Here is a 14,195-nt window from a genome sequence, read left to right as displayed (position 1 = left end):
ACTCATCATGTAAAAAAACTTATTTAATATCTAATTGATAAGTTGACCAATTATTTTGAACCCTAAGAGAAACTACCAACCTCATTGTTTCTTATCTACCCATTGATTGACGTAAACATCTCATTATAATCAATCTATTTCTTATTTTTGTAGCTTTTTACAACTAACGTATTATTCAAAAATGTCATCTTGTCTTAATTTTATTCTATAGATCTATTTTACACTAATAGATTTTTGCTTTGGAGGTAAATCAACTAATTTATATCCTCTTGCAATGCTTTTGATTACTTTCCATCAAGTTACATCTAAGTGACTGGATCACTATATATAAAAAGGTAAAGTGAATTGAGATATTTTTGGTCTCCAAAATCATAGAGATTAACAGTGTAATCTTTCATCCATCCTAGGTATTTTTAAATTTTTTTAGTATAATCATAGATGATGATAAGACTATTTAGTCTCACATTGATCGAGGAGTATGAGAACCAAGTACTTATGAGTTCATCATGTCTCTTTTACTCTCAAAATTACCTTTTGAAGTTCACATGTTACGAAAGAAAAAAATCATACTAATTCCTCGTAAGCCTACTCTCATAAGCTTATGAGCCGCATCAATGATCGACGACCAAATTGTTCCTTATTAGATATTAAATTTGTAAGTCTTTCAATTCTCAACCCAAAAATATCCAAAAAAAATTCTTAAGCAATAATTTGGTATTGAATGTACTTTTAAACTTGGTTCCTTATTGTTTTATTCTTCCTTTTTACAATATTATTCTGTTGTGAAGTACATACTATAATCAATTTTCTCTCTCTATAGTGCTATTTTTCTTTCTAACAGGTCAATTTTCTCTACCTAGGAGGATCTAATCAGGCTTTAATACCATGTTAGGAGAAAAAAAAAATTGAAAGAAATCAAAACTTAGGAGAGAAGAAAAACAAACAAAAATTATTCACATAACCCTTATCGATTGAGCAGCACCTCCTCCTCTAGGCAACGAGGGTAGCAAGAACGTTACTTCTTTGGCAATCTTTCTCTCTCTCCCTCTCTTTGGTTTTTTGGATTGCTGTGATTTGGGTGAGATCATCCCAATAAAAATTTGTTGCGACTTGAGAACAACTTGGGACTCTTATCTAACCTTATTCTAATTTAAATTTAAATTATATTATCTAATAATTCAGTCGTCAATAAATTATGTAATTATGTATCCTAAGGATTATAGAGTAATAACTTATCGAGTCAATTTTCTTATCAGCATTGCATTGCATGGCCAAATCAAAACTTATTAATTTTCTTATCAGCATTTATGGTCAAATCAAATCAATATACTCGTTGACTATGCTATTGAGCTCATAGGTGTTGATTTGATGAAAATAATGTATTAATCATATGGCAATGATGTATCGATGATGATTATGTGTCGTATCTACGTAGTGGATTCTAATTCTTGTCATGCCATTTTTAGAGCTGATAAATTGCTTTTTCTATTTTTACCCTTATTGAATAAAAAAAGATGAAAGAGAAAGAAGAGAGAGAAAGAGCTTCCACTTGCCCCTTGATGATAATGACATGGCATCCATAATGGGTCCCTAAGATTGAAGAATTGATGGATAATCTAATTCATTGAACCTACCCAGTGAACGATTAGAAAAGAAAATATTTTTATTTTTTTCAACACAAAATATAAATTTGATAAATTATTATCCATTACTCTTTTGATTCGATGGATTTTCATTAGTTATTAATTACTGAAATTAGTTATATATCGAGGGTTTTACTAACCACTCAAATTTTTAAGAAAACATATGTCATCATATTTTTGAAGCTTTAGTTTATAGATGCGATATGATCTATACATCTTTAAGCAATTGATCCGATAAAACAAATTGAAAGAAAAAAATATCTTTCAATGTACTATTTATACAGTTAAAAATCTCATAGGATATGAAAGAAAAGGATCGCATGATCTTAAATCGATGTTATCTCAAATTTATCAATGAAAAGTTGATCTATTTTTATTAGTTTTTATAATTAATTTCTTTCGTGCATTGGAACTCATTATTTGTATTTTTTTAACACTCACGATCGCTATTTATAAGCATTAGATGACTCAACTCAACATATTAATAATAGATATTTTTATATTGCTTAATATCTTATATTTAATACATTAGATATTTTACTCCCAACTTAAGTTTTAGGAATTTATAATCACCCAATTAAAATCCCGACAATATCAGAGCATGTTGGTGAATCACGAGGCCAGTGGTTCCCGTGCAACAAGCGACACACCTAAATCTTGATGGTGGCATAATTTTAAGACCCCACCAGCACTGTCACGTGGCAAATACATGCACCTGTAAGAGTTGGTGTGCACAGGTGCCATGTCCATCCAATTCAACCCTCGAAAGAGCATGTCAGTGCCAAGTCACATACCACTGGACGAGAACAGGGAAATGACACACCCATGGAGCTCAGCTAGCTTACCTGTTCCTGCCCACTGTGGTCCTTGTCATCTTCTTTGACACGAGAAGAAGAAGAAGAAGAAGCACCATTACGTAGCATAACAACAAGGAATCGTCTGACCATTTCTCTTGTGGTAGGTCACATTTGTACCGGTGGACTGAGGTGAGGTGCATTTGGTCCTGACAATTAGACTGAGGTAGATGACACCGTATTCTGAGCTTTTGAGAAGCTTATTTAACTTAGTTTTCTTCACTAAGTATTCTCTTAACACATGAATGATCATTGCGTACGAAATACTCATCATCATCTTTATTTTAGTTGATTATTTCTCAACTTTTTTATATTATAAAGGGATCAAAAGGGTCGAGATTAGCACGAATGATTTTGTTAAGGGCTAAGGTCTTAGGCCTCAAGCCCTCCTTTTATATAAAAAATTATTTAATCGATCGATCTTAATGTGATTGTAGATTTACGAGGAATTATTTATTTTAGACGATCGATGTGATTTTATCCTTTCGAAACTCATAACTTTCAAAAAAATAAGAGTAAGAAAGATCCAATAAACTTATGAATCATTAATTCTCATAATATTCAACTAATATGAGATTAAATAATCTTATCATAAATAATTATTTATGATAATTATTTACATGCACCATCCCTCCTCGACCATTAATGCATCTCACATGCAGGTACCTTAATGCACTTGCTTGTTGTCTTTGTACGGTCGCTCTTCATGGTGCTTTTGATTGGTCCGAGTTTTGTCCCCTACTTTGGCCTCGGTCAAGCCACAGCCTTTGAACTGTTCACCAAGTCTGCAACGAAAGAGATGGAACAACACAAAGTATGGTTAAAGTGGGCAGCAATAAAAGAGGAGAAATCATGGTGTATGTTTGCTCGAATTGGTAAAACCATGTCTCCCCCACACATGGTAATGTGCTCTCATGTCCTCTCATCGAGCTCATGTACTGAGAGCTCCTCCCTCCATGCATGACGGCTGCTTCCTCCTAGGTTGACTTACGGGGGGCCAGGCCACTGCCAATGCATGCATGGGTTTGGTTGCATGTTCGAGAGCAAAAGTACCAAATCCTCATCATGTCTCGACATGACTAAAGCCAAATACCAAGTTTTGCTGCTCTACTTCAAATCTGTACCACATGTGAGGACAGATTTGTATCTTGTTGCTGTAAGTTAATGTAGACGAGGACTGTGGAGTCCTCATCTACATTTACCTGGTCTTGGCCCACAGGCCAGGTGAGTCGTTTCCCTGCTGTCTTCCCCGTAGCCGGTTCTTCCTGATCTATATTAATTGGAGGAGAAAACCTACGCCATTTTTGTCACTTGACTGATGTGACAAGCTCGAAAAGTAGCATTCAGGTTGCTTGTTGGAATGCCTGCACGAGGCTGATGATATGTTCTCCAATGTGACCAACAAACCCATTCCGAATCGGGTGCGACATGGCGTTGCACGACGCCCGCCCAGGAGAGGGACTGGCGAGCCGAAAGTGAACCAGTACAACAGCATCAAACTGTGATGCTCGAGAGAGTGATATCCGAAGGTGACCTCAAAGTTTGGCGTGTGAGTTAAGGAAGCAACGACAAGATAAGACGTTCTGAAGGTTGTCTGCATTGCGTGTGTGTGTGTATATATATATATATATATACCCATCAGTTCCGATCGAAAGGTAGTGAGTGGCTTTGGACCAGAGCACTACTAGTGGATGCTTCGTGGTTCTCGTCTCGTAATACAACAAACAGGCTGTATCTTTGAGACGGCCCTTTGCGATGGCCTGGCCCAAAACAATTATAACAACAGTGATAGTGAGTCGAGAGGCCCAGTTCTGTTGACTCCAAAGATGGGAGGCTAAACCCCTTTTACAGTATGACTTGGCGAGCCACTAAGAGTTAATCAAACCTACTTTTGCAACTTTAGATAGCTGGAGGTCCATTATATCCATCCCTTTGGGAGAGATCCTGATGGTCCATGGTGTACTCGGTAAACTTGGTTCACAAGCCACAGGAGGACAGGACCACCCATCTCATGGCGATAAGTTGGAGTTGCCTCCACAAATTAAGGGCGCTTTCCCATTGGGTTTCAGGTCATTGGCTGTGCGCGGCATGTGTTAGGGGTGTAAAGCTTTCGGCAAGCGACAACGACACACAAAGCGAGGGAATCTGGTCGAGCGAGTTCCAGGAGCGACCGGAGGAGTCGCTCCTCCTCAGGGCGAGCATGTCCGCCGACCGCATCAGCCACGCGCGCCCGTCGTCACTGTTCTACCACATGGTCGAGGCGCACAAGAGACAAGGAATCACACGTCGAGGGCGTCGGGCGACGATGACGCAGATGGCGCCGCTAATTGTAGCGGAAGGCGATGCAGGTGAGGTGCCTCCAGAGCAGCCTCGTCCTTGCGAGCGACTCCTAAAGTTTTTGGCGCATGTGTTGGCCGTGTCACTGCTTGCTGTCACCACAGCGACAATCTAACATACACCTTGGTCCCCAAGTTCCATAGGTTGGCATGGGTTCACCGAAGCGGGGTACAAACGGGCCGTGCAATGGCTTCAGTTAGACCAACAAATTATCCGCAGATTTATTTTGTTGGGCCCGCATAAACCACAGCTCAGTCCGCCCCCAATGCTTCCAAACATAAGCACATATCTCCAGTTGGTAGCCTATGGAAGAAGAGGCTTTATGTTTAATTAGGCCCCCATATATATACACACAAATACATGGCCCGGCCCATGTCAGTTAAGGACCTAAACTACCAGCTTAAAACATTATGCCTCCTTGATCGGCGATGTACGTAAAAAGAAAAGTCAGCATAAGCAGATTTCAGCCAGTATATGTTCGACATCGAATGGTCTGACATAAAAATGTCTCAAAGCTGTCGACTATATTTCTTGTTGATCAGCCACATTGGATCATGATACTTAAATATGTGCCATGCAGGCAACTCTGATAGATCAAGGTTCTACGAAGCTCAACAGTAAAATTAGATAATAAACAGAGACTACCATTCGTATGACAATAGAAATAGTTACAAAGAACTGACATGGAGAGAATTCAAGTGAGAAGGATGAATTATGACGTTATTGCAAATAAACTCAGATTATTCCTTTAAGATGGATGTTTACCATAAGTGCTGAGGTCGGCATGCGTGTCTTTGTATCTTTGGAGCAGGTATGCTGAACAAGTCACTGCAGGGAACCTGATTGAGAGAGCAAATCAGTAAAACCATGCGATTTAAAGGTAATTAAGGTCCATAAGGATGCTTTCTCTAAGGTCAAAGAACGAGCACAAGGAACATGACATGGCAGTTGGCGGAGTTGTTTTAAACTCTCTATTGTGATTTAGATCCACAAAATCTTGATCTGTTACTGCAGTCAAATGATACTCTAATTCATGTAATACTAGCATAGAACTTACTTTGGCGGATTTGTCTCGGACTTGCAAGTTGGCAAACACTCAACCAGACACTCATGGCTTGGCTCCACAAAGTAAGCAATCTGATCAAATATATAGACACAATTTAGCAGTGTCCAAATTCAGTGCAAGTTCAGAATTCAATGCTCAATTCAATTAAGTCCAAGATCCTAATCATATCTGTTAGAGCCAAAATGATAAATCCAACATGACCTAAGAACGGCACTTGCCATCAATGATAAACCAGTATTATAGCCACCTAAGAATGTGACGGTTCTTGCCATGTTTTGGTTGGATCTACATAAAGTTGGGACTAAGTTCATGTAAAACTTGAGACAACTGAATGAATGAAAAGGTGGAGGACAAGAGTGTCAATTTACTCTAAAAAATATAGATACCACAATTGGGATAAAAGTTTGCATTGATCAAACTTGATACAACTTGTGCACAACGAAAGAAGACATTATTATGTTAAATGTGTGATAGCAGACAATAAATATAGGTTAATGCGGAACAACTTGATGCCACTTAATATCTTGATTTGCATAAATATAATTTTTTGACATATCACATTCTCCTATACCATGCATTTGGGATGAAACCACAGGCTAACAATTTTATATCTTTGCTAAGGCAATTTTCTATATTTTATGACATAATTTTTTGACATATCACATTCTCCTATAACAATTGTTTGCTAAGGCTAACAATTAATGAGGAAGGTAGATTATCTAGCATTGAAGATAAGAAGTTGCAACCCTACAGCCGATGTTCATACTGTAATATGTAAGAACAATACAACTTACGGAATAGCGCTCTCTTCCATCCAGAACCACTCTGTGGATCGTGGACCTACATCCAAGCAAAAAAATTAATGTTGCTTTCAATGGAGAGACTGGTTCTTGACTAGTCAAGACATCAATGCACAATTTCCTCGATATGACATGGACAAAAGCAAAATTTACTCGATTTTGCAACAAATACTTGAGTCTCCTTTTCCAATCCACAATACAGATCTACAAGGCCTCTATAAAAGGAAGACAACAATAACAAGAAAGACAAACAATATAATAGAACAAGAACAACAAGCAGTAACAACAATTGCAATATTATTGAGGTCCTAAAAAAAGGAAAAGTAATAGGTAGAAATGAGGGTATTTATTTTACAAGCAACATATGACATTAGTTAAGGCTTCAATTCACAAAGGTCAAGGATAAGAACAATTTTCTGGTCGCAGACAATCAAGATAACCTGTTTTAAATTAGTTACCAACCACATTATGTAAATGCAAGTGATTCCATACTGGTACATTATGCTTCTTGATAAGATATAGGAATACCTGAAAATGCAATTACTCCAACGTTCCAGCATGTCACCAAGATTAACTATGAAGCCTCTGAAGAAAGCACAAACAGTGTTGGAATTATGTCTCTCTTTCCACTAAATCAAGACTGTGATGTGAAAGACAAACAGAACATTCACTACAACCTTACAGTATATATGGTTCAAAAACAAACAAGGTAACTGAAAAATATTTTCAGTTGCATGAATTGACATATAACTCAAAGTAACTAGATATGGTGATAAACACTAAACATATATTAAAGCGAAACCATATGTTGTAATGAGTTGCCATAAGAAAACCTATACTTAAGGTATAGCATCTCTATCCTTGCATATTAAAAGCAAATTGATGAAAACTAACCCCTTCACTGGTGCCACATATTCCCATACTTGAGGTTTAGCATCTCTATCCTTGCATATCTGCATCATAATTGAAAAATGAATATCCACCTCAATGATGGTAAACTGAGATTAAACAAGAGGATTAATCAATCTATAGTGTCAAGCTTTGAACTCACTTGTAGCCCTGCTACATCATCCGTTGCCAGCAGAGTGATCAAACCATAATCAGAATGTGCTCCAGCTCCAAATACACCTTTATCAGGATTTGAAATTTTACCTGATAATTATAAAAGATATTCATCATGGCATGCATGCATCACGATAAACTTCATAACAATAAGACTCTAAGGTATGACCTGTAAATTGGTTTGCACCTTCATAGTGTAGGAGTCGCAACGTTGCAATAGCCTCTCCAAGCATTTCTGGCTTATCGAAGAAGCCGGCATCCAAGTCAAGTGCAAGTGCTATAATTCTAGCAACTGCTCTGGCGACTCTCCTAAAAGTGAAGGAATAGGTCAAGATAACAAGGATAGCATGTTCACTTCACAACTAAAAGCACAATGTTCATATTTAAAGTATCATTTTCAGTAAATTTTTGAGCTTCAACTATACCTGCATACCAATTTCAAGAAGAAAAAACTCATGAACAGCAACTGCACTTCTAGCAAGTTGCTGTTTCAGTGTTTTTACAAGAAGAAAAGAGAGCAAAAATGCAATACTGTAGTCAAATCTAGGTGATGGACCACCGTGCACATGTAAAACCAAAGGCATCAACCTCACGCACATACTCTCACGAGTTGGAAATAATGATTTAAAATCACATGAGATCTCATCCATACCAGTCAGTAAACAATGCACCAAACATGGATCAGTTTGCGGTCTGCACAACCAGTCAGCAGCCAATGAGCCTGCATGTTCCAAGTGTTTTTATCCTTTTCCTCAAACTTATGGTTAATTCAACTGCAGCTGTGTCAAGCCAGTTCAAGTCATATCGAACTGGTTCAAGTATTGAACTGATCCAGGTTCAAATCGATCTAATAGCCTACGCATAAAATGCAATTCAAGTAGCAACTAACTACAAAGGCAGAGAAAGGAGAGAAAGAATTAGAGTGTAGGTATGTTGTGCATACTTCTGTAGAACCCCTAACTTTAGTCCTAAATCGAAAGTGGTTAAGATCTTAATTGGATTGTAAGAGCTTGATGGACATGCTACTATTAACTTGTACTTAAGCATTCTAGACCAATCAACTCATGGCAAATAGTATCAAAGCCGACCTAGTATTGGGCATGTTGAGAGGCTCGAGTAAGAAAGATAAACACTGGACAAGGTTAGACAACACGCCACAACATGAAGCAACTGTTGGGCTAGGTTTCACATACACCATGTAAGAGTTTGATTCTCGGCTAAGTAGGGGAGATTGTAACACCTCCAAGCCTATTCTCTCATCCAAAGTGGATAATGATCTGAATTAAATTATAAGGGCTTCATGGACGCACCATCATAATTTGGACTCAAAACATTTTAATTAGTAGTTTAGCTCAATATACCACCAATATACCGGTACCACATAGGACCAACTTGATGCACAGGATACACACTAGTATTCACTCAAGAGACATATAAATGAAATGCATAGCATAATATAAAATCACTAGTTTTGTCATGTTCTTAGAGTGTCACATTAAAGAATGGTTTATTGGATGAAACATGATAATTGAAAGACATGAAGGCTGTGATGATTTATTACAGTCCCTAGAAAACAGTATCTGTTGCCTGTATGTTGTATAGTAAAAGCTCTTGCATAGTCTTGAATTCTAAGATATTGCGAATGAAATACTGAGGCTCTTCTTTCATAGGAAACATATTTAAAATGTCATAATAAAAAGCATAGAAGAATGATATTCAGATATTGTGATCATGTGGGATTGAACAGAAGTACTTAGTACTTACAATGCCTCTTTATGATATCGCTCCATGGTTTCCCTCCATCTCGGTAAAATATCTTCAGAAAGAAAACAGAAAATCAGATTGAAAATTTCAGATTCAATATAACTAGTGAATGCAACTGTCACTATTCAAAATTGATTCTGTCAATAAAAAATAACTTCAAAAGAGTGAATTGCCAAGTGACTAAGTTGCTTCTATGTAGAACAGGAAAAGATTACAGATGGCATAAGGAAAACTGAGCATGTTAATGCCCCATGTATTTGGCTTCTGTACAGATACTTGAATAGCCAAAGGAACTTAAACAAGATCTGAGCTTATGATTGGCAAAGCTTTGTCAAGCCCAGTGAATTCTCTTAACTTCTAGTTCATTTGTCATACCAAGCAATAAAGTTATAAAGATTCAAAGATAGTATCAGCAAAAAATTTGAAACAAATACACAAGAGTCATTATAAACTTTATAAAATATTAGAAGATGACAGTGTCAAAATGTAATGTCTAACTTTTTCTTCAATCTCTACTTTCATGATCTGATCAAATTCCAGGGGATAGGAAGCACACCAGCAATTTACCTGCAGATGGCCACAGATTTGGTCCATAAAATGGTTTTTCTGCTTGTGGATCATCTTCATGTACTTCAACGCCAATATAATATCCCTCCTTATAATCACCTAGAAAACAATAAGCACAGATTTTTAAAAAATATATGCTTATTAAAAATGAAGCAGATTAAGAAGACACATTTATTAAAATTCCGACTTCAACTGCAAAGATGTTTGTAGATTGTGAAGACAGTTAAGGGCTTATTGCCATAGACGGTAAGACCAAGGTTAAACTAATTGATTAATTGATTGAACTTAAATTTTCCAGTCCAGATTCTACATTCTATTTTATATCATTAATTGAATTACAAAGAGGCTAGCCAAAAAAGAGTTTACAAGTTTTCACTACTATGCTACAGGTTTACAACAACAGCAAAGCCGCAGAGTGCCCAACTACTATGTTGCCAGTCTGAATAACCAAAATTTTTTAAGTACAAGGTCCATAACAATACCTTTTGGTAGATGTCAAGTGACCTTAAAAATTTGATAGGTTCATGGTTGAGCCAACTTCAGACAATTTTCACAAAGTCTCACTATTCACAGTTTTAATGTTAATGATGCAACCTTAAAACACAGAAATATTTTGATTTAGATTATTCCAAAGCAAAAAGTACAACAAAAGGTTGTAGTCAGGACCATGACAGGCAGGGATTGATCTATGACCAATGCAACAAGTGGCTACAAAAGCGCTTCGATGAACTTAATGAACATTAAGCCAATATTTCGTTCAATTAATTAGCTTCCTAACATGTTTTCAAAAATAAAAATGGAATAGGTCTGCTTTTATCTAAAATAAGGTAAAGGAAGAAAAAGCCATGAATTGGTATACCATCTATATAATGATTTGTTAAATAGTATTGAAATGCATATATCATATCAAGGTTCGTTGTATCCGGTGTACTGCTCAGTATGGACGATATGTACCGGTTCAACAAAGGACTAGTACGGAGCGTACATTAATACACCCCTATATACCATGTGTCGGTACGCTCAGTATTACTCAGTACAACTCGGTATGTACCGTACCGAAAGTTGGTTGGTACACCGGTACAGACCGATAAGGTAAACCATATATCGTAGTTTATGTATATTTACAAGAAAACATTTGTAGTGTACATAAAAAGATGAATATCAGATTAGGAAACTTCTAGGTTAATCTAAAACTAATTCAAACTGTCTTAAAGTCAAATGATAGCAAATAATATTAGAGATATATAGCATTAGGTAGACATAGATAATAAATATGTTATATAATTTAAAAATATAGCAAGAAGAATAAAAACATTTTCAAGAGATGGAAGAGACATATTAACTTCGTATCATCTTTGATGAGAGGAAGAACAATAGATGATTCCCTAGAGGTCAGAAAACTAGTATGAAGTCTCTCCAGCATGATCAAGGCAAAATAATACAGAATATCTGAGACATTGCCCTTAACAGTACTAAATGGCCAGGAAGTATCCAAATAGTAGAATTTGAATAGTTTCGTAAGAAGTGTTTGTTTCTTAGAAATTGAAAGATAATCCATCATATTAAATTAGCTAGCATAAGAGTCTCCAAAAACAACTTGGATCTTCGCCTATTAACCATTGGATTGAATCCACAGCCAGGTGACATTTAAGATGTTCTGGTACTCTAATTGCATAAGTTATATTCTGGCCTTGTCTCTGATTAATGTATGTGATATTTATGCATGTGATTTGATATAAAAGCATACATGTACAATTAGTTAATTTTATTTTTGTTATTTACTAACCTTGTCATTTCAACATACACACACAATAATAACTTTGTCCAGTTCAAATAAGCAGTTTGATTCTAAAACATGTTGTTTTTCAACAATCAAATATCTATTTGAAATTAAACCAATTTCAAACATTAGTATAGTGAACATCATTTTCTTACAACTTCCTAGAACAATTCTCATTCTAGACAATGAAATATAGCACTTTGCAATCTCTCAATTGTTACTGAAAAGCATACTCAAACATAACTTGCAATCCAAATTATAGCTAAAGATCGTCTTTAATCCAAACAGTCAAATACCAAACAAGATATCAAATGCCAACCTTTAAAAATACATCCAAAAGCAACTGAAAAATTAGGCTACCAAAATATTGATTCAAAAGATAGCAGATATTAACTCTAAGATATTAAACAAGCTAACATAAAAAAAGAACAGTGGCAATATAACATGTTTAAGAACAAGAGGCAAAAGAGAAAAGAACTAAACACCGACCATTTATCTGATGATCTGGGTCCAGAGTCTCATCTAGAATAGGTGTATAACCTCGATGTTTCTCATTTCTAAGCAGCTTCATTTTATCGTCTATTGGCAGATCAAAAAATTTCTTGCTTTGGGCAAAAACTTCATCCATAAACTCTTGGCTAATTCCATGGTCGATGACATAAAAAAACCCAGAATCTAGGCATGCCTGACAACCAATTAACAAAGGAGAGTAGAATTAGAAAACTAGCCTTTGAGCATCAGAAGGAAAGGAGAAAGGAAAAAGAGGAAAGTACATAGAGGTGTACAACATTTATCATGCGAAAAAAAAATCATAGATGAATTTACAGTTGGAGTTCATCGCCAGTATCTTCCTATATATCATATCATAAAGCTAATGATGTCATGATAACAATAATTTTATTGCCAAATGTTCCAATAATGTCGCATTTACTTCACAGAATTTGATCACCAAAACTGAAATATGAATGAACAATTCTGACTCCTATCATTTGATTGGGAAACAAGGGGGGGGGGGGGGCAAATCCCCCCCGTGAAGAGTTCTGAAATCCTACTATTGGGGTAGGATTTTAATCAAATTATTTAACAAAAGAGCTTTGAAATAGAAAAATAATTTTTGTTCTGCCACAAATATTCTGCATCAAAAAATTGAATAATAATATTTTTATTTTTCAAATGAAAACCAAACTCATGTAATCTTTGACCACAAGTAGGGAACGAGATTCCCTCAAGTAAGTTTAATCCCACAAAAGTTAGTGGAGGGGCAACATCTACTACAACGGTGAAGAAATGCACGACTTGCGCAAGATGGGGATTGAAACCCTAACAACTTCTCACTTGCGAGGGATGGTTTATCAATCAAGACAAGGGACGGTGTCCAGACTCGAGTTCGGCTTGATTTTGAGCCAGGCTAAATTTGGGGTCCATGCTAACACGTAAGAAGCCAAAATTGATCATTCATCTAAGCAGCATACCATTATTTCACGCCAACCTCGACCATACTTGGCTCCATTACAACCTTAATCGAGACCATTAAAGAGAGGGAACAAAAACCGATACACATCGAAAGGAGAAAGTTATATTAAGGAATCGAATGAATCGAGAAACGGCAGAACTGCCTTCAATATCTGCAAATAAACTACAAAGACTCAAAATGAAAAGAATTATAAGATGCTTGATCAGAAAGGAACGAAGAAAAAATTGAATCATCTTGGAAGCAAGCCGGTATAAGAAAGAAGAAAATTCTGATCCGACGAATCAAAAGATTCCATTTTTATCGAAAACTACGGAATCAAGAACCGATTGGGGCCCTAAAACTAGTCGAACTCGAAACCCAAACCAGGGGGAGAGTCGGTGCAATCAAGCGGAAACGGGCAATCGAAGTGGGGAAGGGGATCAAAAGCGCACCTGCTTGAGAAGCGTAACGGATTTGTTGATATCAGGCTCCGAAAGACTGATGCAATCGAGCGACGTGGTGTGAGAGGCCGGTGCACAACTCGCCATTTCACCCGAAGCTTCTTCCGACAAATCTGCCCCGCTCTTGTTCTTCTTCCCTCTGCCCTCCCCTCCGACCGCAGCCTCTGCAATATATAGTGACCGGAGGGTCGATCACTGTCCCCGACACGCACCCACATAAAATGAGCCCAGAAAAGTCACCTCAACACTATTCGGTAATAATAAGGATAATAATATGAATAATCGTGTGGAGGTAATAAGTCTCCTTTTATGTCTTTTTCCACAGAAACGATAAATATATTAGAAAAAGATTGATAATTTAAAATATTATCCAATAAATTTAATATCCAAAATTTCGATTTAGTTATA

The 14,195-nt window shown here is 36.6% G+C and overlaps 1 protein-coding gene across 2 annotated transcripts; it reads right to left on the bottom strand.

Moving 5' to 3' along the window:
• Nucleotides 1-3,013: 3,013 nt before the first annotated feature.
• LOC135614867 (2-oxoglutarate-Fe(II) type oxidoreductase hxnY-like) lies at nt 3,014-13,993 on the bottom strand. 2 transcript variants are annotated; one of them, XM_065112689.1, is made up of 12 exons: nt 13,779-13,993; nt 12,363-12,558; nt 10,094-10,192; nt 9,527-9,578; nt 7,932-8,071; nt 7,752-7,852; nt 7,595-7,653; nt 7,229-7,285; nt 6,695-6,740; nt 5,892-5,971; nt 5,600-5,673; nt 3,014-3,282 (listed from the first exon to the last, which is right to left on the bottom strand). In XM_065112689.1, exons 1-12 carry the CDS (start codon nt 13,872-13,874, stop codon nt 3,251-3,253), a joined length of 1,032 nt encoding a protein of 343 aa, XP_064968761.1. In that variant the 5' UTR covers nt 13,875-13,993; the 3' UTR covers nt 3,014-3,250. The 2 variants fall into 2 exon arrangements, with proteins under 2 accessions (XP_064968761.1, XP_064968762.1); XM_065112690.1 differs by having other exon boundaries at nt 7,950-8,071; nt 13,779-13,992.
• Between the last annotated feature and the right edge of the window lie 202 nt (nt 13,994-14,195).

This window comes from Musa acuminata, chromosome BXJ2-6 (assembly GCF_036884655.1).
Source record: "Musa acuminata AAA Group cultivar baxijiao chromosome BXJ2-6, Cavendish_Baxijiao_AAA, whole genome shotgun sequence".
In the NCBI taxonomy this organism is placed as follows: domain Eukaryota; kingdom Viridiplantae; phylum Streptophyta; class Magnoliopsida; order Zingiberales; family Musaceae; genus Musa; species Musa acuminata.
Note: the sequence above shows the minus strand (reverse complement) of the source record. Positions and strands in the feature narration are given on the sequence as shown.